At 46.8% G+C, this 25,580-nt stretch overlaps 2 protein-coding genes and 1 long non-coding RNA gene across 4 annotated transcripts; 2 read left to right on the plus strand and 1 right to left on the minus strand.

Moving 5' to 3' along the window:
- Positions 1 to 8,544: 8,544 nt before the first annotated feature.
- Positions 8,545 to 13,144, minus strand: LOC119366095. 2 transcript variants are annotated; one of them, XM_037631773.1, is made up of 3 exons: positions 12,901 to 13,144; positions 9,844 to 12,264; positions 8,545 to 8,833 (listed from the first exon to the last, which is right to left on the minus strand). In XM_037631773.1, the coding sequence occupies exon 2, from the start codon at positions 12,186 to 12,188 to the stop codon at positions 10,515 to 10,517; it is 1,674 nt and encodes a 557-aa protein (XP_037487670.1). In that variant the 5' UTR covers positions 12,189 to 12,264; positions 12,901 to 13,144; the 3' UTR covers positions 8,545 to 8,833; positions 9,844 to 10,514. The 2 variants fall into 2 exon arrangements, with proteins under 2 accessions (XP_037487670.1, XP_037487671.1); XM_037631774.1 differs by lacking the exon at positions 8,545 to 8,833 and adding an exon at positions 9,270 to 9,555.
- Positions 13,145 to 20,088: 6,944 nt separating this feature from the next.
- LOC119368617 lies at positions 20,089 to 20,777 on the plus strand. The gene is made up of 2 exons (XR_005176694.1): positions 20,089 to 20,302; positions 20,413 to 20,777. It is a non-coding gene; the product is annotated as an uncharacterized LOC119368617 (long non-coding RNA).
- A 2,388-nt stretch (positions 20,778 to 23,165) lies between these two features.
- On the plus strand, positions 23,166 to 24,710 carry LOC119368618 (UPF0481 protein At3g47200-like). Its single transcript, XM_037633826.1, has one exon. The coding sequence runs from the start codon at positions 23,215 to 23,217 to the stop codon at positions 24,592 to 24,594; it is 1,380 nt and encodes a 459-aa protein (XP_037489723.1). The 5' UTR covers positions 23,166 to 23,214; the 3' UTR covers positions 24,595 to 24,710.
- The last annotated feature ends 870 nt before the right edge of the window (positions 24,711 to 25,580 follow it).

Genomic DNA, 25,580 nt, shown 5'->3' on the forward strand with positions numbered 1-25,580 from the left:
TCGCAGTACAATAAAATTGGTTTAGATATGCTGTCAACCACTTTAAGTCCGGGTATAAAATTCTTTAGCCATACAGCCTGCCCGGTGGCCTCATAACATGCTACAAATTCTGCTTGCATCGTAGATCCAGCAGTTAACGTTTGTTTGGAGCTTTTCCACGATATAGCTCCTCCCACGAGTGTGAATATATAACCTGACGTGGATCTCATACTATCCACACACCCGGCAAAACCAGAGTCTGAATAACCAACAATTTCTAGGTTATCAGTTCTTTTATATGTAAGCATGAAGTCCTTAGTTCCTTGCATATAACGCAAGACTTTCTTTGCGGCCTTCCAGTGGTCCGGTCCTGGATTTGATTGGTATCTGCCAAGCACCCCGGTTACAAAACATAAGTCTGGGCGTGTACACACTTGAGCATACATGATGCTTCCAACAGCTGAAGCATAAGGAACCGACTTCATCTGATCAGTTTCACATTGGTTCCTCGGACATTGAAATGTCCCAAACTTATCGCCCTTAACTATAGGAGCAGGTGAGGGTGAGCACTTATGCATATTGAATTTTTTCAGTACTCTCTCAAAGTATGCCTTTTGAGATAGTCCTAACGTTCCTCTGGACCTATCTCGATGAATCTCGATGCCGAGGACATACGAGGCTTCACCAAGATCTTTCATATCAAAACTGGATGACAGAAAATTCTTGGTCTCATGCAGCATATCCTTATCGCTACATGCCAACAATATGTCATCAACGTATAGGACTAAAAATGTGAACCTACTGCCTTTAAACTTAACGTATATGCAGTTGTCCACAACATTTTCGGTGAAACCAAAAGTTTTGATAATTTTATCAAACTTGAGGTACCACTCTCTTGAAGCTTGCTTCAAGCCATAAATAGATTTCTTTAGACGACATGCTAAATGTTCCTTTCCTTCCACAACAAAGCCTTCTGGCTGAGCCATGTAGACATCTTCTTTTAAGTCACCATTTAGAAATGCCGTTTTAACATCCATTTGGTGTAGTTCCAGGTCATAATGAGCTACTAATGCCATTATGATTCTGAAAGAATCCTTGGTTGACACAGGAGAGAAAGTTTGCTTATAATCAATGCCTTCTCTCTGTGTATACCCTTTTGCCACTAGCCTTGCCTTGAACCGTTCGACATTCCCTTTGGAATCATACTTGGTTTTGTAGACCCACTTGCAGCCTACTTTCTTAGCTCCATCGGGAACTTCTACTAAGTCCCATACATCGTTTGAGCCCATAGATTTCAACTCGTCTTCCATGGCAACCAACCATTTGGACGAATTTTCGCTTTTAATGGCTTCCTTATATGAGGTTGGATCCTCCACCTTTCCCATATCATTCATGTCCTCCATCAAAAAAGTGATATAATCATCTGATATGGCTTTCTTCCTCTCACGCCGTGGTCTACCCATGGGCGGAGGTGGTGGTGGAACATCATCATTTTCATTATTTTCTCGGAGATCCTCATTTGTGTTTGGATTCTCATTATTAGTTTCTGGATCACCATTCGACTGAGAGACTGAACCGTGAGATTCAGGATCATCAGATGTCACATTTCTTCGTATTGGAAAAACAATCTCTTGGATAGTCGGGGATGGTACACAAACCCGCTTCTCCTCAAGATTGATCTCCCTTAAATTTGTGACCTCATTATCCTCAAAAAATACCGCTTGTCTAGTCTCCACAAACTTGGTGGTGTGTCTTGGACAATAAAAATGATATCCCTTTCCCCTATGAGGGTATCCAACGAAGAAACAGCTAACTGTTTTTGGATCCAGTTTCTTAAGTTGTGGGTTGAAAACTTTAGCTTCAGCAGGGCAACCCCACACCCGTAAGTAATTCAAGCTCGGTTTCTTTCCCGCCCACATCTCGTAAGGTGTGTTAGGTGCTGACTTAGTTGGAGCAAGATTTAGTATGTGTGCAGCTGTCTTTAATGCCTCTATCCAAAGGCTTACTGGTAAACTCGAGTGACTAAGCATGCTTCGCACCATATCCATAAGGGTGCGGTTGCGACGCTCGGCCACACCATTTTGTTGTGGTTCACCAGGCATTGAGTACTGAGCAATGATTCCATTTTCAGATAAGAACTTGGCAAAAGGTCCAGGAATCTGCCCATAAGGAGCATGCCTACCATAATACTCTCCCCCGCGATCAGACCGTACAACTTTGATATTTGCGTTCAGTTGATTTTCAACCTCCGCTTTATAGACTTTGAATTTCTCCAAAGCTTCCGATCGGTCACGTATGGGATAAATATACCCATAGCGGGAAAAGTCATCTGTGAATGTAATGAACGAATCAAAACCATCTACAGACTTAACATTAAGGGGTCCACATATGTCGGTGTGAATTAATTCTAAAACCCTTGTGGCTCTAACTGCTCCTTTCTTAATTGTTTTTGCAAATTTTCCTTTAATGCAGTCGACACATTTGTCTGCATCTGAGAAGTCTAATGGGAGGAGTATTTCATTTTTAACTAAGCGTTCCATTCTCCCCCTCGAAATGTGGCCCAAACGACAATGCCACAATTTCGAAGAATTACTTACTCCTTTCCATTTCTTCTCAACATTAATTTCATCACTCACATGCATAACTGAATCATTATGAAGAGATAACATGTATAGTTGGCCTCGTCTAACACCGATGCCTACATTCTTATTACATTTGATCAAAACAAATTGTTTCTTGCCAAAATGGCACTCATACATATCATCATCTAAACAAGAAACTGAAATCAAATTCCTACTTAAGGTAGGCACATAAAGAACATTATTCAATCTAAGAGTGTGGCCAGTGTGTAGCTCCAACGTGAGAGATCCCACAGCTTCAACATCGGCCTCAACTCCGTTCGCAACCTTAAGCTTTCTTGTTCCTCCTCTTATGGTTTGGATCGTATCGAATCCCTGCATAGAGTTAGCAACGTGAGTGGTTGCCCCTGAATCAATCCACCATGACTTTATTGAAAAATCAACATAAAGTGATTCATCTACAAAAGTAATTTCATCAATACCTCTTTTGTTCATCCATTTTAGAAAGCCTGGGCAGTCCCTTTGATAGTGTCCCTCTTCTTTGCAGAAGTTACAAGCATTTTCTCTAGCAGTGGAGCTGCTAGGAGCAGAAGAAGAACCACCGGCTTCTTTACCCTTGAATGCCTTAGGGTTGAATGGCTTAGTGCCTTCTTTCTTGACTTGCCTTTTCTGAGGCTTAGGGAAACCTTGTCCGTCATGCTTTCTCTTGTTAGAGCCAACATGAAAGACATGGTCTTTCTTCTGCCTCATGATCCTTTCTTCCTCCTGGACGATCCTTGCGGTCATCTCAGAGAGTGGCCATTTTTCCTTTAGAGAGTTATAGTTGACCTTAAATTGTTCAAACTCTTCAGGAAGAGACTCAAGAATAATTATGATAAGAAGGGCTTCACTTAAAGAACACTCCAAAGCCTTAAGCTTGGTGAAAGCATTTACCACCCTCAATATGTGCTGCCTAACATTTCCGTCAATAGTGTATTTCTGAAGGAGTTTAGCAAAAAGCTCATGAGCATACACTTTGTCGGAGCCTTTAAATTGCTCCTCCATTTCAGTGAGGAAATCTTTAGCAGTATCTATCTTAGGGAGTGCTTCAGAAATGTCCGGCGATATTGTCGCTTTCATGATGAGAAGCGCAATATGGTTGGACTTATTCCACTTTTCCATCTTAACATCATACTCCTTCTTGAGTTCTGCATACCCTGTGACACCTGCCACAGGTGCCACAGGTTTTTCTTCCCTCAAGGCATAGTCAAATTCATTACAACCCAAACATAATTCGACTTGGGACTTCCAACGAGGAAAGTTACTCCCCGTAAGTGGTTCGATCGTGTCGGACCGGAATGGAGCGGAAGCTGAAATCATCATAAAAGTTCATAAGTAAACTTGCATGATTATAAATTTACGTTGGTAAATAAACAAACATGCCAAGTATTTAATTTCAACTCCATGCCAAAACACCGTTGGGCAGAAAAAACATGGATTTAAAATATCATAGGGGATGACTCATAATAATAAAACAACGTTGGTCCGAATTAAAATTAGAGTCATTTCATTTTTAATTTAAACATCAACGTAAAAGAAAATATCATTATTTTTATGTCTAAAAATAATCATGCAAAACACATAATAAATCCTGAATAAAAAATCTCGTTGGTTCAATTTTACCCAGAATAATAATGTGTTCATTTTATTTTTAGGCATTTTCTGTTTTAAACAGTGCAAAACATGAAAGATATTAACTTACATGCACTGGAAATCACAGAAAAACGCGATGGCCCAAAATACCCACGGTTATGCAGCGGCCCAAAACCCAGCAGCGAAAAACCGTAAAAAACGCGCTGGGCTAAGGCAACTTGGGCTGAAGCCCGTGGCCAAAAATGGCCCATTAACGCCCGCCGGCCCGGGTCATGGCTCCGCGACACTGTGAGCCGTCCGATCGAATCTGACGGCTCGCGCGGCTTGCGGCCGGAGCAAAAACAGCTGACCTGGGCTAACCCTAGGTCGTTTCCCCCTCTCCCCCGCATCTGATTCCCGATCCCGCTGGCTCCATTTCGAGGTCGACGGCAGCGACGAGAACGCCGGCCACCCCAGTCCATACCGACGCGGCGGCGGTGCTCGCCGGAGGAGCGGGCGCAGGACTAAGTCCGCGCGCTCTCCCGTCGAGCATGGCAGCCCGGGTCGTGTCCAAGCGGGGCGGGGAGGAGCACCCCGGCGGGCCAGCGCCTGCTGAACGGCGACGTCGAGGCACGGCGGCCCACGGCGTCCTACCGCACGGTCTCTCCGTTGGGAGGGAGCGGCGTGGCATTCCGCGCGCCGACCCGAGGGACGGCGGCGTCGCGGCATCGGCGTCCTCGCATGGTGTCGGCCATGCGGGCCCCAAAGGGGATAGACGTCGACGCGGCGCATTAGGTGAGGATTCTCCTCATTGCTTCTCCAATTCGTGTTCATTAGTTGCTTGATGTGGGGAAAAAGCAATCCTAATTTCAGAATTAGGGTTCTACCGAAATTGGGGAATAAAAAATTTAGGGTTCTTGAACAAGGGGTTTGCTGCTGTTGATGTACGTGTATCCCTCTGCTTACTAACTTGATGTCCAAAACGGAAACAACACTTAAAAACAATCAATCCTAATTAGTAGAAACTTAATCATGAGCATTAATTCTCAGAAGCATAAGTAAACTGATTAGGCATAATAGGCAGTAGAGATCCGTGACAAATTAGTATATAACATGATGATTTACAGAGGGGCATCAAGACAGTAGCATGCATATTTGGGCTAACCAGGGGCTGAAACTTTCAATCTTGATCATGAATCCTAAACATGTCATTGATCTAAACATGATAGTGATCTACTGATCAACAATAAAGGAATCTATTGCAATCAAGATTGGCGACTGATACCAATGTTGGAATAATTATGCATCTCCGGGATGCCATTAGCAGGAACTGATTGCATCTAGATCACCTAAAAGCATGAACAGAGAAGGGTTTAGGGGATCATTACATGTCACGGCAGTGGACATGATTGCCTGCTTGGTGCAGGCTTGATGCAGGGGTGATGTAGTCGAAGTAGAGGTTCTCCTCGACGTCCTGATTCCTTCAGGGCGCCACCGGCACTGCCCAGGGACAGCGGCGGCGGCTGGCTTAGGTCTTCCCGTCGCTGCAGCACTCCCCCTGATCGGATGGGGTGAGAGAATATCGGAAGGAGAGTAAACCTTACGTGAATTGTGATCTCGCAGGTGCCCAGCTCTCTCCCGTATCCCTTTTAATATGGCGCTGGCGACAGGGGACCCAAAACCTGAGTTGGTTTTTGGGCGCCCCCGATCAGGGCGCGTTAGTTCTGATCGAGGCTCACGTACGTTGGTACGTGGACCCCTTCACTTATCGTTATCCCTTTATCTTTTTTTTTCTCTTCTTCTGTTAGACTAATAGATCTAACTGGCCTATTTAAGCCGTCAGATCAAAACCAACATCAACTACTACGGGTGCCTGGTGTTCTCGTACTGCAAGGCCACCGTCTTTCTCGCGTCCCTATCCATCATCGCGATGCTGGTGAACAGGAAGCTCCCCTCAGCGAGAGGCCTACGGTGGCACGCGCTGCGGTTGTCCGTGATCCTTGACGTGATCGGCCTCACTGGCGCCTTCGCCACCGGGGGCTACAGTAAGATATCGGCGATCGATGTCCTCGTTCTGCTCTTGCCAGTTTTACTCTGCATCGCATTCCAAGTTACACTGCCCATCTCCGGAACGGCGCGAGGCCTGGTGCAGACACTGGCAGCCAACCTCGGAGCGGCGGAAGAGGAGGATGGCTCCGAGGACGAGTTGGAGTTCAGCTTCAGCATAGGGGGTGGGACGAACGAGGAACCCTTCGGAGTGTAGATCTCCTCTCCGATCCTCGGGGGCGCGCTCACTCTGATCCTCGCCGTCCCTATGGTGTCCATCCTCGCCACTCCAGTGAAGTTGCTCGTGGCAATAATGATCGCCTCAATCTGGGTGCCCCTCTGGCGGAGGTCCTTCACCCCGCTACTCCGGCCGCTATCCAGAGCTCTCCGACGCCGGTGCGCTGTGAACCTCCAAGGTACCACGCCCGCGCCGGCACCGACTGGTTCCTCGACTCCCCGGGAACAACTGGTGTCCGCGCTATGCCATGGACTGTGCAGGGTGATACACGCGCTGTGTTCGGGAACATGGATGTGGATCCTCATCTTGGTGGTATGGGTCCCCTCGCTGAGGCAGAACCTCAAGCTCAAGTTCAAGATCTCCAAGATAACAGCCGTGCTAGGCGTGTTGGTTGTCTGTGCACCGACGACAGCTACGCCCACGACAGGCACGGTCGCGGCTACTGGGGTGAGCAACACGACCAGGACTACGACAGATGCCCCGAGCACGGGCACGGCTACCTCGTCCACCCCAACCACCGCAGCGAGAACGACGTCGAGCAGTAGCACGGGCCACGGGGATGTGCCTCTCGTTGAGCCGAGGCCTAGGAGGAACCGCCGGCCCAACACCCGTCTGTTCGGCCAGGACTGCTGGGTCAACTCATGATCCGTTACTGCCACTCAAAAATATGATGATCCGTTACTGGTAGGTCGACTGGAGCACTAAGTTTTTCTTTATATAGATCAAGTACTTTCTTCCTCGGGCAGAAATTTCAATATTTTGTCGCCTGAATTCATTTGAACATGTTTTGAATTCATTATTTTTACGGGCTGACACTGTAAGGGTTGCTACACTTATCGCATATGGCGTGCTAAATGAGTAGTATCGTTTCCGTCAAGCTATTCCCATTTTTGACGATATATCAGTCACGAAGGCTTGAATAGTACTCCAGTAACAGACACTTCATAGTAAGTCTTTCATAGGCCAGCAGTAGTAGTTACTCACACTTTTTGAAGCATATGCATGCTTACAACACGACCAGTAACTAGGATAACAGGAGGAGATGACTCGTATCTAAGAACTCCTTTGACTTTCCATCAGATCACTGACAGTGACTGTTACAGCCCGTATGCAACGCTGTTGGGAGAGGAGACTGGATCACGCTTTGGCCAAGCGACTGAAGCAGGAAGAGAAAAGGAACGCTGGAGCAACTCTGAACCTCACAAAACTGAAGAAAAGAACACGAGTACCACTTCAGTCGAAGCCACCCCAGGCAGGAGCAGAAGATGAAGATGCTGGACCCCGCAAGTCTGCCAGACCTGACGGGCCGTCCATACGGATATGCCGGGAAGGATGCATGGATCACGACTTAAGGTGGGGCCGAGATGTAAGTGTAACAAGCTCTACGCCTGTAGCATAAACAGGTGCCCTCTGGGATTGAGAGAGGCACCCGGTGGATTGTGGAACTGTATAATAGCCCCGGAAGGGGCGAACCGCTCTCCTCTTTTCGCTGTTGTAATTCCTGATCTGAGATGTAGAGATGAACTGAGCAAGTAGAGCCCTGTGAATGATTCCTGTGATGGTATAGTATGTCTGTAACACTGACGATGTTATCAGACCAGCTGATTTGTTGGGCAGCCGTATTGTCGGACCAGCTGACATCGAGACAACAGCCCTGGGAGCTGCTGGAGTCCGGACGAAGGAGGAAAATTTTGCAGGCTTGCACGAGGAGAACACGACTGTGTTCCGCCCCATTGCAAGGTTGATGAGGCACACAGGAAGAACAGTGGGGACTCCTTGTACAAGTTGGTTCCAAGACCATTTGATCTGGCCGATCTTCCGCTCTAGTTTGCTACACCTTGTTGGACAGTAAAAGCATCAGTGTGTGTACTGTGTAGTGTGTACCAAGTTAGGTGGTGTATCAGTTAGCCCTTGTTTGTCAACGGATAAAATGGTGTGTTGTGCATTACTTCCGTGGGGTTGTTCTTTCTTTTCCTAGTCCTAGGAAGAAAAAAAGAGTACATAAACATGGTAAATATTCACAAAGAAATATTTTTGTAAGTTTGTTGTTCAGAACAGAGAGGCTGATATTATCTGAGATATTCAGTACACTGTTTTGCCCATGCACATCCGCGTGTACAGGCAGAAAACATCATATAACGATATCATAGCGGGGAACACAACCATTTGTAGACAGTAGCGGTCTACTTATTCGCCTTGCGTACTCTGCTTTATTTCAATGAGCACATACAAACTCTAGCAGGATAATTTGCAGCAGACTGCATGTCACTTCACAGCTTTAAGGAAGGAGGAAGAGGTGTCGGCCTTGCTAGCGGACGCTGAAAGAACCATCCCTTATCCTCAGTGAAGCCAGAGGCTGCAGCTGCACCATTCCCAGCCACTGCAGCAATTTATCATGAACAAATATTGGAGCAATCGTCAGAATATGACCGACTTCTATCTCAAACCATTTCCTGAACCATGGAAGGAGATTGAAAATACATAGCAAGAACGAGTCTGTTCAAGTTTGAAGGTCTCGCCCAGGGCAGGAGGCAGATGCATGGGTGAGAACAAGAACAATAGCCAGATATTTTTCAAGAACAGGAATACATCAATTATTACAAAAGAGTTATTTCTGCGTGTTTTTGTTCTTAATTTAACTGTTAAATCATCTCCGTGGGAATATTTAGCTTTGATGTTATTACTATGCACATTTCAGCAAAAGGCCTCTTCATTTACATGACACCAACCCGGCCAAGTATATCTGGAAGACTAGCTTAGTTCTATGGGTGTTCAGGGTATGAAGTCTGAAGTAAAAACAACATGTCAGACAGATCGGCAGCTGTTTTCATAAACCAGCACACTTTCAGTTGATCACATTTTTGAAGCATCCATACTGATTGACAAGAGATGTTTGACTGTCGCTAAACAAAGGAGAAGATGTTCGACAGACATTTTATTCTGATTCGTCTCATTCATGAAACTGACATGAGTACATGCCCTAACAAGTTCTTGCCGAGGCAGTGCAAGGACTCAGACGGGGCGGACGGGACAATGGACGGGTTGAGGCGAAGATGCCCTTCTCCTCAGTGACGCTGGATGCAGTACCATGTCCGACTTGTGCTGCAGCGCAGCAGCATTTTCACAGAGTATAAGTAACTAGCGTGAAAGAGTGGAAGCGAATAGGCAGTATCAGGAAGACGCATGATTAGAACAAATAATATCTGCCCCGAACATTAGTTGAGTTTGAAACTTTGTAACATTACATCCAGTGATATTATGGTTTACAAATAACAAATACTTTATCAAAATAAGTTGAACACATGAAAGGAATCGAGACAGGTAACATAACTAAAAGAAATATGTGCATGGCAAGAAATGAGTATGTTTGAGACAGTTTAAAGAGCTCACCAGTGAGAAAGGTGGCATCAAGTGCTCCAGCGTTCTTCAGATCTGTTGGTGTCTCCTGGCCCATCAGGGGAAGTACATGGCCGTGGGAGATAACAAGAACAATGGCCAAGGTCAGGAACACTGTGGATGCCATGTTTTGCTTTCACAGGGGAAATGGTTGAGTGTCCAGATGAAATGAACTTAGCGCCCGCTATATACACAAACACCAATCTGATGGGAGTTTGGCACTCTCCCAAGAAGGTAGTAATATCTTGTAGAGGGGGGCAATAGGCCACCTCACCAGCATACTGGAGAAAATGGGCCGCACTCCATAATTGTGAGTTGTCAGCCCGGCAAGTGTTTGGCAGTCATAATGGAATATCTTGCACGGGACCTTATGCTAGAGATAGGTCTAAATTCCACCTAATATATCATGCTTTATATCAATTTGGTTGAAAGAACATGCAAAAGCTTTATAGCAGTACAATGACCACAGGCCATATGTATCCACTTCCCAACTCACATAATTCAGGCCATCAAATACGCTGGGAGCTTGAGATCTCAGTAAATGCAATTCCTAATATTTTGCGGTGTCCGGTGGAGGCGGCGGTGGCGCCATGCAGCTGTCTGGCAGTTGGCCGCCGTGCACCCGGGAACACTTGAGGTCATCTTAGTGTATTCTGAAGAGAATCTCATGCATCAGGAGGTTTCACATAGGCCAATACGGTATATATGGTATGGACGATGGTGCAGACCAGCACCACTGCAGCAGCAACCGTGGCCAAGCCCAACCAAGGGTTTACAAAGTGATTGAGCCACAACCAAGCTATCCACCTATTTATGCGACTCTGGTAATGAACCTCCAGGATCTGACACAGATACTTTAAGTAGTACCTGTCATCAAATCTGAACACGACTTGTTTAGTGATTCTAGTGAAGAGAGCCGACACCTCTTCATCACTATCCATCATATGCACGATGATGCCGCTCTTTACAAACATTGTGGCATCATCAGTTGTAGCTATAACCTGGGACATGAACGTGACGTAAGCACTGAAATCATTGCCAAACTTGGGCTCTGTTTGCTCAAGTGCTATCAGGTTCTTGAAAAGGGGCTCAGTAGTTTCGTCAATAGGCACACAAGGTACTTCTATAACCCCGTTCATGAACCTTATATCGAGGAGAGAATGTCTACTTTGTCCATCCCACTTCCTTCTCTTAAACTGAACTCCTGCTCGATGGTATTCTACTGCTCGACGCCAGGGACTCCAAAGTTTTCCAGCTTGAAAGCAATCCATCTGCTCTAAGTTTTTCTCAACATCAAAAGGGGTATGGCAAGCTGGAATGCATTTGTGTCCAAGATGTAAAAGACGATGAAAAAACCCTTTCATGGGGACACGATACTGGTGCACTTCGTCCATTTTCTCACTAGGTCTGAAGTACATGTGACACAAATGGAGCAAATGATGGAAATGTTTGGGCCTGTTGAATTCTTGTATAGCTTTTGGATAATGACCAATGATGTCCTCTACAAATTCAGCAGTTTTGCTTCGAAGCGATTCAACTGTACCTTGACCTGCAACCAGTCCGTACACGCACTCGACAACGAAAAAGGGTATTTGGTTCTCTAACAATAACACGCCATGCCATGCAGAGCTAGTCAACCAACTTTCAAAGGGGTCAATGTTCTCCATGTTTGCCCTGTGGTTCACATCCTCCACTCCAATGTTTCTCCCTTCTTGATTCGCTTCCAACATGCTCATTTCCAGCTCCATGGCATATCCATGGTCCCTATTTGTACTGCATCCAACTCCGCAGGCTGGCTCTTTTAAATTTGTGACTGCTTCTCCTATGATATTTCCTCCCTCTACTGCCTTTTGGTTGGAGCTTTGCTCCAAAATTCTTGAATTTGATACTCTGGTGCCAGCATTTTCGTCAATATTCATCAGTAGAAAGCATGCATCCAGCAAAAGCATCTGTACAAACCGCTTCCTCTCCATTTCTATTACCTCAGAGTAACATTTCCTAGCTTGTTTCTCCACTCCAGCAATTGCTTTTATGTGTTCATTCAAAGTTCTTTCACAGTTTATTTTCAATACCCTGTCTAAATGCTCCCATTTGCTCTTCTCCATGGCTTGAAGGTGTTGAGATCCATGGTTATAAGGGCCAAAAGATGCAACAATTGGTTCATAGGCAATACGATCAATCTCACGAATGTGTTGTGGTACTCTATAGATAGGACTTGTTTTGGTACCAGCGTCAGGTGGATCTTGCATTGACCAGAAGGAATTTACTTCTCTTGACATGGAATTGACCATCTTATCCATGTCTATGGTTTTGGATGTAGAACTTACAGCAAATGCCATTGTTCTTACAGATGCCAATCAGCCCTGAGAGAGTTCAACAGACCCGCATGCTTTTTCTCCAGCAGCAGTATATCACCTATGACGGAGAACAATTGAAACTACTGAGCAGCATTAACATAGATTAGAGATATTAATTTCATTTAATCCCAATATTGTTAACTGAATTTGCATGTGAGGAACACATGGGCGGAGAAAGATTGAAGAAAAATCATATTGTTCTACAAAATGGATATAAAGCGTGATCAAGCACTATAACGCACCTGTGGTCTATTCTGTTTAGAAATGGTAGGATTTTGCGCCAAAATTACCGGAGTATGCGACAGATCCACATTCTTATTAATAGTGATGGGATGATTCATGGACAAGGAAGATACACAAATATGGTGACAACACACAAGCCATGAGGAAGACTAGGTAAGGGGTGAGTGAAACGGCTGAATCTGATCAGCTTTAAAATCAAAACTATCGGTGATCAGATATTTACTAGATATCATTAAACGGAATCACACGTTGCCAGAATTAACAGGGTTACTTAGTAATGCTAACAACCAGATGCAGTCACCCCCAGGCCACCGAAACAAAGTATTTAACCCCCGCAAACAAAATTAATAAATTAGATTACACTAACATCTTGCAGATTTCACTTATCGATTGTTTTCACTCGAAGCTAGGTAATTTTTTCGCTGCATCGGGGGTGAATGTCAATACTCACATCTCCGCCTTTCGCTCTCTGTACAGCTCGCCAATCGACCAGCAGCCAGCTGTGCTTCAGATCTAGGGCAGATTGGAGCTCGGCGGCGGCGCTTCGTGTTTCTTGTCCACCTTTAACGACGAGAGGAGCCAGCAAGATGAGAAAATGATAGGGTGGGACGGACAATCAGAAGGGGGGGAGCGGGTGAAAGGAGGGGGAGCGGCAGGAGCGGGCGGCTGATGCCGAAGGCCGCGGATCCCCTCTGTTTTCGACTCTCACCACATGCGCATGAGAAAATGAGCGAATATTCAACTTTAGAAGAACTTATGTCCAAATATCTTTTTTTTTGTTTTTTCGCTATTTTTGTTTTGAGTAGGGACACGACCCAGTGGCTGCTGATGGCTACTGCTAAGAAAGCCCTGACCATAGCCCACCAGCCTTTACTGATTCGTCCAACGACACAACGGAAACCTCATTGACCACGAGCACCTCCTGGATCGTGTCCAACCTCACCTACTTGGGAGGAGAGACCCAACCTACCTCGGGCCTAGATCTGGTCCACCTTCTAACGCCTCGAGAGCGATGCTCGAGTTGCCTTCCATTTATTTTTCGTTGTTGTCGTGTGCTTATTTTGTTTGTTGCATTATCATAATTATTTTGCATATTTCATTTCTCTATGTTGGTGCCATGACCATGTTGAATGCCTTGTCATATTTTGCTTCTTGTAGCATGTTCATCTTTTATTATATTGCATTATGCCATCCTTGTTTGTTTTGCCATGCCTATCTCTTGTCATATTGCTTTTGGTCATTCATGTTGTTGCCATGAGCATCATGTGCATTGCACTCATCCTTACGTTACATGTTACTTTCATGCTGTGTGTGTATCAGCCCTTGCTATCTCTCTCTCAAGCCATGCCCATGTATCATCACCTTTCCCTTCCTTCTTCCTTCATGTTTTGCAAGCGACATTATTCCCTCCTCCAATAATGTTCATTTATTTTCTGATGATCTTACTCTATGCCTTATACTTTTCTGTCAAATATCATCCATTTTGGAGTTGTTCTGGTTGGGTTCAAAAATGCCTCAAGTTTGAATTTAATTCAAACTTGGATTATTTCTCTACCTCTAAAAATTGCCAAGTCAATTTATTCAAATCCTGCATAAATCCATGACTCCATATATATTTTTATCTCTGGCATTTTTCCTTCCTAAAACCCCTGGCCTTTTCAATCTTGGAGGTGTCTAATTATTTTAGGCAGAATAAAAAAAAGGAAGGAAGGCCTCAATCCCAGCCGAAGCCCACCTGGGCCTTTCTTTCCCCGGCCCAGCCGAGCCGAACGGCCACCTGCTCCCTCCCTCACGGCGTCTCCTTCCTCCAGAGTACAGCAGCAGCAGCGCCGTGAGCAGGAGGCTCACGGACGTCGAGGCCAGCGTCTGCCCGCGCCCCTATAAAGCCCTCGCGGCATCCCTAGGGTTTCCTGATCCCCCTCTTTCCCCATCTCCGCCGCCACCCAAGGGCATCTCCCGTGCCTTCCTCCTTCCCCATGAGAGACCCGAGAGAGCGCAGGAGCATGTGCTCGTCGCCGGCGTGCTCTCCGTCAAGCCCAGCCGCAGCCAAGGCGGCAAGGAGTACCCCGACGTCGACTACTTCCTCTACTTCACGGATCGGACGCCATCTTGCCTTCCCGCCGTCGTCCACGTCGTCCACTCCTCTGCTTCTTCTTCTCGGAGCCAGGAACGCCTCTGCCGTTGAGCGTCCTCGATTCCGGCCGTCTCCGACCACCTCGCGGCAATTCAAGCACGCTCGCGTGTTTGTGGTGAGCTCCAGATTCCTCCCCATGTCTTTGACTTGCTCGATCGTGTCTTGTCCCTCGCGATTCCATCCCGTCCGAGCGCGTCGCCGCTCGTCGTTGTCGCTGGAGCTCCTCCGGTGGCCTCCTTCCCGTTTCCTTGCATCGCTGGGTTTAGGATCCTCTGTAGGTGTGTTTTCTTCCAGCTAGTTAACCGTTTCACCCCGCCGTTCGCCGTGTTGTGTTAGTCTCCGCCGCCTCTGTCCTCCCGACGTCGGCGATGTCTCTGTCGTCGTTTGGTGCCGTGAGTGGCACGCGGGAGTGCGGGTTTGTCCCGTGCATCGATCGCGCCCCTCTGCCGTGGCTTTTGGTCACCGGAGTTTCCTCCGATGAGCTCGCCCGCTGTCCTGCTTGCACGCGCCGATATGTCAGGGTGGACGTGACGAGCAGGCTTTCGGCCCGGCTCGTGGCTCGTTCTGGCCCGGACCGTGCGGTCCTGGCTCGCTCAATAATATGGCCGGTCCGGTCCACGCAAACAGGACCGAAATTCGGTCGGTCCGGTCCGCTGAAAGCTCGGTCCGGCTCGGAGGACCGAAGGCCCATCCCAATATACAGCTAATCAGGAGAGCCCAACGCATATAGTCGTGCCTCGTGCGTGCGTGACCTAGCGAGCGAGCTTCCTCTCTCCCTCGCCTCCCTCTCCCCTGCGCGGCTGCGCTGTCAGGCAGCTTCTTCTCTCCCCTATGCTGCCCCCTCCCTCGCCTCCCTCTCCCCGGCATCGGCCCCCTCCGCCTCGCGCCGCCGTGCCCTCGCGCGGCTGCTCCTGGTCTCCCCCGCGTAGCCGAGCCGCTCCCTCTCTCTTCCTTGCCGCTCCCTCGCGCTGCCGTGCATCAGGAGCGTCTTCTCCGGCTCCGGCCACCCTGCTTCTTCTCCGACCACCCCTCCGCCACGCTGGACCCACATGGCAGTGACTGGATGTCGCCGGACCGTGAGGACCGCCGGTCCGCACCGAGCTTCGCGCCTGCCGGTCCGGTCCCTGAAATCAGGACCGCTGCACTGCTCGGTCCGGTCCGGCCCGGACCGCCGGCGGCCGGTCCAAACGACGGCTCGGACCGGGACCGGACCAGCCCGGACCGTGTCCACCCTGACCGATATGCTCCTCTGTTCTCTCTCTCTGTTTCTTGCTTGCGCACATGCCCGCTGGCTTCGTTGCTCTTACCGCCCTTGCTGCACCTTCGCTGCCACCCCTCCATGCAGACGCGCACGGCCGCTTTCGATTGCGAGCCCGTGGCGCTGCTTCGTCTTGCAGCCCCATGATCGAGGCGACCTCGAGCTCGTCATCGAGTCTTCCCGCACACCCTAGTCTTCTGCATGATCTATCCTCACAACGCACCAACGTCCCTGTTCCGCACGTCCGTCGGTGCTCTACAGCCTCTGTAGTCGCCGTCTTGATCGAGTTCGCCGCCGGCAAGGATTCCTGTTCGTTCATGGAAGGTCAGGGATTGGCCTTGGTACCCATTCAAAGAGTACCGTGCTCCATCTCTAGCGAGATCACAGCACTAGCCCAGCTGGTTAGCCACACGCGCTCGCATCCGGGAGGTACTGGGTTCGAGTCCAAGGTGCCCCTAGTTTTTGCCTTTGTTTTCTTTTTCTCTGCACAACCACTCATCCGCTTCGGGCCAGATCTGCTGCTAGGCTTCCACAGTGCGCAGCATTCGGCCTGCTTCTTTTTTTTAATGTTCGCTGGGGTTTGTCTAATTCCAGTGCATGCATATTTACAGCCCCCAGTTTTTGCCTTTGTTTTCTTTTTCTCTGCACAACCACTCATCCGCTTCGGGCCAGATCTGCTGCTAGGCTTCCACAGTGCGCAGCATTCGGCCTGCTTCCTTTTTTTAATGTTCGCTGGGATTTGTCTAATTCCAGTGCATGCATATTTACAGTAATGCCATCATTTTAAAATGCTCATTACTAAATGTCCATGCATCCAAATAAACATGTTATATATGTAAAATGCTCACAGCAGGCTTGGATCCAAGGGACTATTTTTAGTTTGACTAAAACTAGTCTTTTTTAGAGGCTAAAGTTCTAATCACCCCCCTGACTAAAAAGAGGCCAGAACTAGTCTTGAGACTAAAAAAATTTAGTCAGGGGAACCCTACTAAAATGTGGATTAGTCCTCTCTCTCCCCATTTAGCTCCTCTCCTTTAACACATACGAGTTCTGAATTGGAGGGTTTGGAGGATAATAAATGCTCATTAACTCGATTTTAGTCTATTTAGTATTTGTATCCAAGCATGGGTGAGGCTAGCAAGTTTTAGTCCCACTACTTTTAGTCATGGGACTAAAACGTATCCAAGCACCCTCTCAGACATGTTTGAAATGTTTAAAATGGATGTTTGCATTTAATTTATATAATGACATGTTAAAATGGTTTATTTCATAACTAAATAACCGTAGCTCGGTTTTAAATGTTCTTTATATGTAAATGGGCTAGAAAAATGCATAGATTAACATGGTAGCATTATTTGGCATGTTTAACAACTCTAAAATTATGTATAAAGCAGAACAGTAGCAAATTCGAAATATGACATGAGGATTTTCCGGAATTGTTGCTTGTTGTTTTCGACCTCATTTAAACTTGTCTAGATAGGTAGTTTTATTGTGTTGCACCTCTTGCCATGTTAACAACATTTAATATTGTTGGGTAGCATAAATAGGAGTGAATTAAGTAATTGGATGTGGTGTTTCGTCAATATGCAACTCGTTGCATATTGAGCTGCACTTAAATTGTAGTATTGTTTGTTGCACTTTGCCATGCCATGACTCATTAAATCGGACATGCATCATACTTGATTGTGCATCATGTCATGTTTATGTGTTGTGTGTTTACCATATTGTTTGCTTCTTTCCGGTTGTGCTTCTTCTCGATAGTTCATGTTTTGTTGCGATTGTGAGGATTTGTTCGACTACGCTTGGTTCGTCTTCGCCCGTTCGTCTTCTTCACGGACTCGTTCTTCTTCCTAGCTGCACTTAAAGGGTGGAAGGCTGCCTTATGCCTGGTGTTTTTGTTCCACTCTTGCTGCCCTAGTTTCCTCATACCGGTGTTATGTTCCTTGATTTTGCGTCCCTAATACGGTGAGGGGTATGAGACCCTCTTGATAGTTCGCTATGAATAAAACTCTTCCAGCAAGGCCCAACATTGGTTTTAACATTTTCCATAATAATAGTTAACCTAAATAATAAATTTGCATAGGGCATCATGAACCCGAGGATTTTTCTACATAGCAGGGGGGCCAGCGCTGATGGTGTTGGTCCCAAACGGGCAGACTGCGGGGCCACCATGGGGCAACCCAAGGATCTGGTTTTACTCGTAGGCTGGCCTATCCAGACGTGGCCTGAGACGAGATACACGCGGCTACTATCAGGGTGTCGGCACGCCGGGAGGCTTTGCTGGATTAGTTTTACCATTGTTGAAATGTCTTGTGCACCGGGACCCCGAGTCTGATCGGATGTCCCACGATGGAGGATTGTCTCCGCGGATCATGAGCTTATAATGGGCTAAGTTGGGACACCCCTGCAGGGTTTAAACTTTCGAAAGTCGTGCCCGCGGTTATGTGACAGATGTGAATTTTTAATGTTCGGTTGTAGAGAACTTGACACCAGGTTCAAATTAAAAAAAACCAACCGTGTGCTCAACCGTGATGGTCTCTTTTCGGGTGAGTTCAAGAAGAGAACATGATGGGGTTATGTTTGAACGTAAGTAGTTCAGGATCACTTCTTGATCATTACTAGTTTGCGACCATCTGCGTAGCTTCTCATCTTATTATTGTACTCGTAAGTTAGCCACCATACATTGCTTAGTCGCTTGCTGCAACCTCACTACTTACCCATTCCATACCCATTAAGCTTTGCTAGTCTTGATACCCATGGTAATGGGATTGTTGAGTCCTCGTGTCTCACAGATTACTACAACAACAGTTATAGGTACAGGTAATGCGATGATCATGACGCGAGAGCAACGCTTGCTTGCTTTGAGTTCTTCTTCTGCTTCTGCTTCGATCTGGGGATAGGTTCCAGGTCGGCAGCCTGGGCTAGCAGGGTGGATGTCGTTTGAGTTTCTGTTTGTGTTTCATCCGTAGTCGGATGCAGCTCTTATGTATGAGTTTGTTGTATTCATGTGGCATTCTATGCCTTTTGTATGTATCCCCAACTATTATGTAATGGTATGATGTGATGATATCCACCTTGCAAAGCGTCTCCAATATGCGCTTCTATCCTTGGTGGGACCTTCGAGTTCCTTTAGGATAGGGTCGCATATTGGGCGTGACACACCTGACCGCGAGCCCTAGGTTAAAGCCACTGCGGCTGCAAACTCCTCCCCCTCTTCTCCACCCCACTCCATCACCGAGCAAGCCCACGCTACGGTAGGCGGCAGCGGGGATTACCCCTCACATCCACCTTGCCCAGAAGGATCGCTCACACCCCGAAAGCCAGTGTTAGCCCCCTTGTCCACTAACGAAGCCGAGCCTTTGATGCTTCCCGTTCATCGGTGCCCTCCGCATTGTGTGACATGGCCTTGCCGCGGAGGAGTATGACCAATGGCTGCTGGTGCTCCCATCGGTTCCTTGGTAGAGCGCTTCTCCACCCGGATTTGGCGACATAATCGTCCTTACCCGCTCTGGTGCCAAGCCCTGGTCGGCTCGGGCCAGGGTGGTGGCCAAGCCCCCACCCCACCCACCCCGTCGGGTTAGGATCTTCTGCAGTAGTATATGGTGCAGTACGGTCACTGCCATGCGGACTCGACCTCACTTGTCATTTGCACTACAAACAGGATGCAGTGCCGCGGAGGATCTCAATCCCACCCCGCCACACCCACAACCCCCTCCAAATTGTTAGATCGAGTGGTTGTTGGTTGGGTGATTGTCGGTTTCGCCTGGAACTGGCCCGCGTGGTCTTGGAGGTTGTGATGGCCTCCATTGTGTTTCCTGATGGTGGCGGCATATGTCGCCTTCTAGTTCAGCAGGGATGTGCGAGATGGGCGAAAGCCAGGAAGGTGGACATAATTCCGGCGGCCGGCGTCGTCTTAGCAGCAAGTGACGGCCGAAAGTATGTTCCGTGACTTCGGCCCAGGGAGGTTGCGGCGGACGTGGATGTTGGAACTGATAGTGTTTTCATTGTATTCATCCCCTCCCTAATTTTCTTTTCACAAGGGAGAAAAACAATGTGGGATTTATCAAACTGAAAAGCGTATGTTTTGAGTAGTCCCATGTGGTCATGGGCTATATGCGGATGCTACTAGATATTGATTCCACCTAGCTAGTTCGCGTCACATAAACCAGGGCCAATAATTGAGCAAGAGCTTGCGTTACTACATAAATAAGGCATGTTCAGCTGCTAATTTCACCACACCACTTCCACTTACAAGGACGGAAAGATGGCCACCAGAGCCGCGCTCCTGATCGCCTTTCTATTGCTGTCGACCAACATGCTCGTTTCCGTGGTGGCATCCCGAGAAGTTCCATCGACAGATCCGATCAATCCAGCAAACTCATTTCTGGGCGGAACTGGTCGCAAAGTCACAATGTCAGTCACGTGTGGAGAAGACGCGGGAGGTGCTCCCAGGCGGAACTGGTACGCGTTTCATCATCTTACCGTCGATTTTTTTAGTGGTCTTTTGGTCGATTTAACTGTTAGTATATGCATTAGACTGATCGAGAGCTTATATTTTTCCTGCTCCTCAGGTGAGGGTGTCAGGGATATTTCCCAGGAGAAGATCATTTTCGGTGCGCCCAATAATTTTGTCTGGCCGACGCGCCTTCCGCCGTGCAGCGCACGAGCATGATAAAGAAGTCCATATGCTATCAAGAGCTTTGCTTCGCATACCGATGATTAAGAACGCCACTCAGAAGGCCTAATCCTTTTTTTCATGATGTACTCCCTCCGTCCGAAAATACTTGTCGGGAAAATGCAAAAAATAAATGTATCTAGAACTAAAATACGTCTAGATACATTCATTCCCCCGACAAGTATTTCCGGACGGAGGGAGTACTAGTTGAACGGCTAATCTTCGCCGATGGCTTAAATAAACACGCACGCTTCTTTATCATTGTTTCCATTTAACTAACGTGGTGGATCAAGACTGAAATGAAAGGGGATATGTGCCAAAAAAAAGTACAGTAAAAAAAAAGAAGAAGAAGGGGGAAACTTGCTCAGTTCACTCTATGAAGCACCGATACGGCGACATGGATACGGCGATATGGGTACGGGAATACAGGATACGACAATTTTTAAAAACAGCAATACGGCGATACGGCAAGTATATATAAATAATTAATATAATGGCATGTAAAAAGACAAAAAATAATTGAATGCATGAGATGAGATCAAAAAATACTGCCCCATTGGTTGCCTCCATGTTTCTTTTCAAGTCGTGAATGATGATAATGTCCTCAATCTTCGTGGTGTATGCAAAATACATCATATGATAGTATTATAAATTGTCAATTTGGATAGACATGATCAAATAACACTCAACAAGCATGCCCAGCCTTTTCACCTACGACATCGGCGTACATACTGTTGCTTGCACACTGCCAACTGAAGATTGGCTGGCTGCCATGCCACTCCCTGCTGATGCCATGTCGAATTTACCTCCCTAACAGTAGCCACAAGCCAGCAACAACAACAGGTCAGCGGCAAAAATATCTTCAGTTGTGACTCGCGAGTCGCGATTAATGGCAGCAACAACAGCAGCTCGGCAGCAACTCAGGCACTCAGCAATAATTAGAGGAGCACGGAAGGCAGCACATGTTAACTATAGCACGCAGCGGGAGCGGCAGGCGGCAGCATAAAGTTACCTTGCTTGCTGCCGATGGAGATTCAGAACGGGTGGCGGCGACGGCGGCAGCGACGGCTCGAGGCAGTGGCGGCGGCGATGGACTCCAGGCAGCAGCGACAGCGACTCGAGACGGCGGTGGCGGCGCGTGCACAGGACCGCGTCGCCGGACTAGATCGAGTCGCTGGTCTTTCGATGGAGGAGATGAGGACCGGTAGGTACCTGTCTAGGGTTAGGAGTGGGCTTCTACTGGGCTCGGGCTGTGCTTCCGTCGTCCCCGTATCTCGGGCGTGTCGACGGCGTGCCGCCGGCGTATCGGATTTATTTTCTTTTCTTTTTAAATCGGAAATCACGATACCTCTGAGATACTCGTATCGACGCCGTATCCTGCGTATCGGCATATCGGCGCCGTCCGGCACGGGGATACACCAGTTTTTGACGTATCGGTGCTTCAATAGGTTCACTGACGCGGGCACGCGGCCACTGCGTTTACATCCGGTCCGATACGCTCGACCTAACGTGTCTCTACGAAACCTCTGCACGAGCGCAAAAATATTAAAAAAAAATGACACACGGCGAACTTTCTCTCCCTCTTTCTCCATTGATGATCCCCTACAATCGGACTGGATCCAATCCATCCGGGTATTCTCAACACAAATCTTCCACCGGGTAAATGCTCTCTCTCGCCCTAGCCTTCCTTTTCATCGAGGTGGTAGCTGTAAACCCTAGCATTGGAGAGTTAATTTCTTCGCAGGCGACATTTCCGCATTCCTATCGTAAGGACTCCCTTCTGATTATCGAATTCTTCTTGTTCTCATCAATGAATCAAACGATTACTTAGAGGAAGATGCGAGATCTGGAGGAATGACTCTGTTTTGCCTCAGTTCTGAAAAAAGATTATTCTATTTTGTGTTTTCGCTTGATCATGGAATCCCAGTTTGAAATCAAAATTTACCAATCTTAAATTGGTAGGTACTGTAAATTTTTGTTAAGAAAACGAACCAGATGACTAATTAGTTGTTATCCCCATAAATTGTGTTTGAAGTGTGATAAATATTGGAGGACCGAACCTGCTTCGTACCTAAGTCATATTTTACTCTTTTACGGCAATCTCTTTTATCTGAATGCGCTAGGAAAAAACGAACATTTATGGAAGTGTCTGAAGGGCAAATCACGCAGTTGAAATATGTAATTTATACATTTTTGTAGTCAAAGTTTAAAATATTTGACATTTATGTATAGATTGAAGAAGTGTCGATATTACCTACAGTTAGTAGTAGTCTTTTTGACAACCCATCCTCTGTTCAACTGTATCATTTATTTCTGCATATAATTTATTTGCTGTACATGTTTCTTCCCATTTTCCGGTTAACTTTTTTGACATCGCTGAATAGATATATATTTCCCATATGAGGCGTTGTTGAATAAATCTACAAGCTAGCCATAACCAAGCAACTTGCCTCAACAAGCAAGGATCACTCGAATTCAAAGAACAAACATGAAGCCTGTGGACATAAATGAACTGGTAAGATCAATGACTCAAGAACTTGATTATTATTGGTCATTGGGCGCTGAACGTCATTGTGGAAAAGACCAATGTGTAATTTACAAGGTCCAGCAACATATCCGTGACACTGATAGATTTGCATACGAACCCTGTATTGTATCAGTTGGCCCGTACCACCATGGATCTGCAAGTTTGTTAGGTATGGAACATGTAAAATGGGGATATCTGGATGTAATCATGAGACTGAGCTGTCAGAAGAATTTGTTGGATTACTTGACAACAGTGGGGGCGCTAGCAAAACAGGCAAGAAACTGTTATTCCGAAGACATCAACATGGATAGCGAGAGTTTTCTGCAAATGCTGTTACTTGATGGGTGCTACCTTTTGTGTTCTCTTGGAGTTGTAACAGGGCTGGTGCAAAATAGACTAGAACAATATCAATCTGCTAATCCCCAAGAAAGAACAACTGCTAGTGGGGGATATCCAGAGCATGTGAGAAACGGTGATGCCGTAACAGAGGATATTGAGGCATGCCATGAGAACATTCAAACTGATAGAGAAGAGAACATTGGAGAACAGTACAGCGAACAAACTGGGTATTGGTTTATTAGATTTATCAATCACGACATACTGTTGCTGGAAAACCAGATACCCTTTTTCATTCTGGAAACAATATTTGAGCTTGTTACAGTTGGCTGTGCTTCACCTCCTTGTTTGACAGACGAACTTGCTAAGTATGTTGAATCTGCTTTACGTTGGTATCCCAAAGCAATTGTGGGCTCTGACAGACCAAAACATTTTCAACATTTGCTCCACCTGTGTCATATTTATTTTCTACCAAGCCAGAGACCAGAGGAAGACCATAATTATAAGTTTGAACCTCGGTACTTTCACAGATATCTCAGTTTTGGACGGAAGTATTTCAGATTAAGTTATTATCTGGATAACAACGATCATGATACTTCATCCCACCATGAAGTGGGTCTACCACAAGGTGGGGATCAGCTTAATCGCTGGCGACGAGCTGCACAGTATCTAGAGGCTGGAATTAAATTTAAGAGAAGGGAATATGATACACTCGACCCTCATTCTCTACTAGACATTCGGTTTCGCAATGGTGTGGTGGAGATTCCGTGCGTTGTTATGGATGAGTACACGGGGGGTCTTTTCAGGAACCTTATTGCGTTTGAACAAACCTGTCCTCAGTTTGGGGATGACTTAACTGCTTATATTGTATTCCTGTCCCAGCTTATAAGCATGCCAGAGGATGTTACACTGCTTGCTAAGAGAAAAATCATCTTGCACCAACTTGACAGTGATGATAAGGTGTCTGATCTCTTCACCATGCTGAGTAAAGACGTGGTCTTCGATTTCAGTGGTAACTGCTACTTAAAATCTCTGTACCAGATCTTAGAAGCTCACTACCAGAATCGTATCAATCGTTGGATGGCATGGCTGTGGCTAAATCACTTCAGCAATCCATGGTTGGCCTTAGCTGCTTGTGCCGCTGTCATTGTGCTAGTCTGCACAATTGTGCAAACCGTGTATGGTATACTGGCCTACGTTGATCCGCCGGAGTAGACTACAAGTAACAGTGGCAATTTTCATGTCAGGGCCTCTGAACATCCATGGACTCATGATTTTTTCTTATTTAGCACACTGCAGTCATTTCATGCCGTCAAGCACTCAGTTTTTACACCCTATAAACATTTATGCAGAAGTAACTAAGAATAGTTTAAGTTTGTTTCATTTCCCTGTTCATGTTCTTTTCAGACTGACAGCAAAAGGGGAATCAACTTGTGATTTAATTCCTGAAAAGTTTGTACACCCTTCCTGCGTCGCTGCCTCCGTGTGCATCATGTTTTACCATTTTATTTTATTTGAGCAAGTTTCGAGCATTCCCATTTGTTCTTATCACTCTTGAAGGTTGGAGACTCCTAAACGATAGGAGTTCTTCGACGAGGAATTAATTTATGATTTACCACCTGAAAAATTTGTGAAGGTTTAGACGCCGCCTCAAAGTATACTACTAGTGGTTGAGAATCGCCTTGGTGGTGATATCTCAAGAAGAAAAGAATGAACCTTTGTTGCAGCACTCATCCCCCCAACAGCGATTAGTTTCTCTTGAAACAGGCTTTCGCCCCATTCTATATATAAAGCAACACCCAAAGAAGTACACGGAACGATACGAGATGGTGAGGTAGCCCTCTTACAAAGCCGATCCTGAGATAACCGGCACACTTAGAACGCTTACGACTACGCTACCAACAACGAGCACCAAAACACCTAAGCACCCCCACGCTACGACCTAGCATACCTAAGCTCCACGACAATGCCCCCAAGAGGGAAAACGGCGCAGAGCGTCGCCATTGCCGAGTCCACACCGGACAAAGGTTTTCATCGAGAGCCTTGACACGGAGAGAAGAACCACAACGAGATCTTCAAGAAGAGTGCGGCACCCACGAGTGTCGTCGTCATCGGTGCCAAGGCACGGAGCTTTCGCTCGGCAACTCATCCATGCCACCATAAGCCCGCTAGGAGGAACACAGCGATGTCCAATTCCCAGA

The sequence above is a fragment of the Triticum dicoccoides genome, chromosome 2B (assembly GCF_002162155.2).
Source record: "Triticum dicoccoides isolate Atlit2015 ecotype Zavitan chromosome 2B, WEW_v2.0, whole genome shotgun sequence".
Lineage (NCBI taxonomy): Eukaryota > Viridiplantae > Streptophyta > Magnoliopsida > Poales > Poaceae > Triticum > Triticum dicoccoides.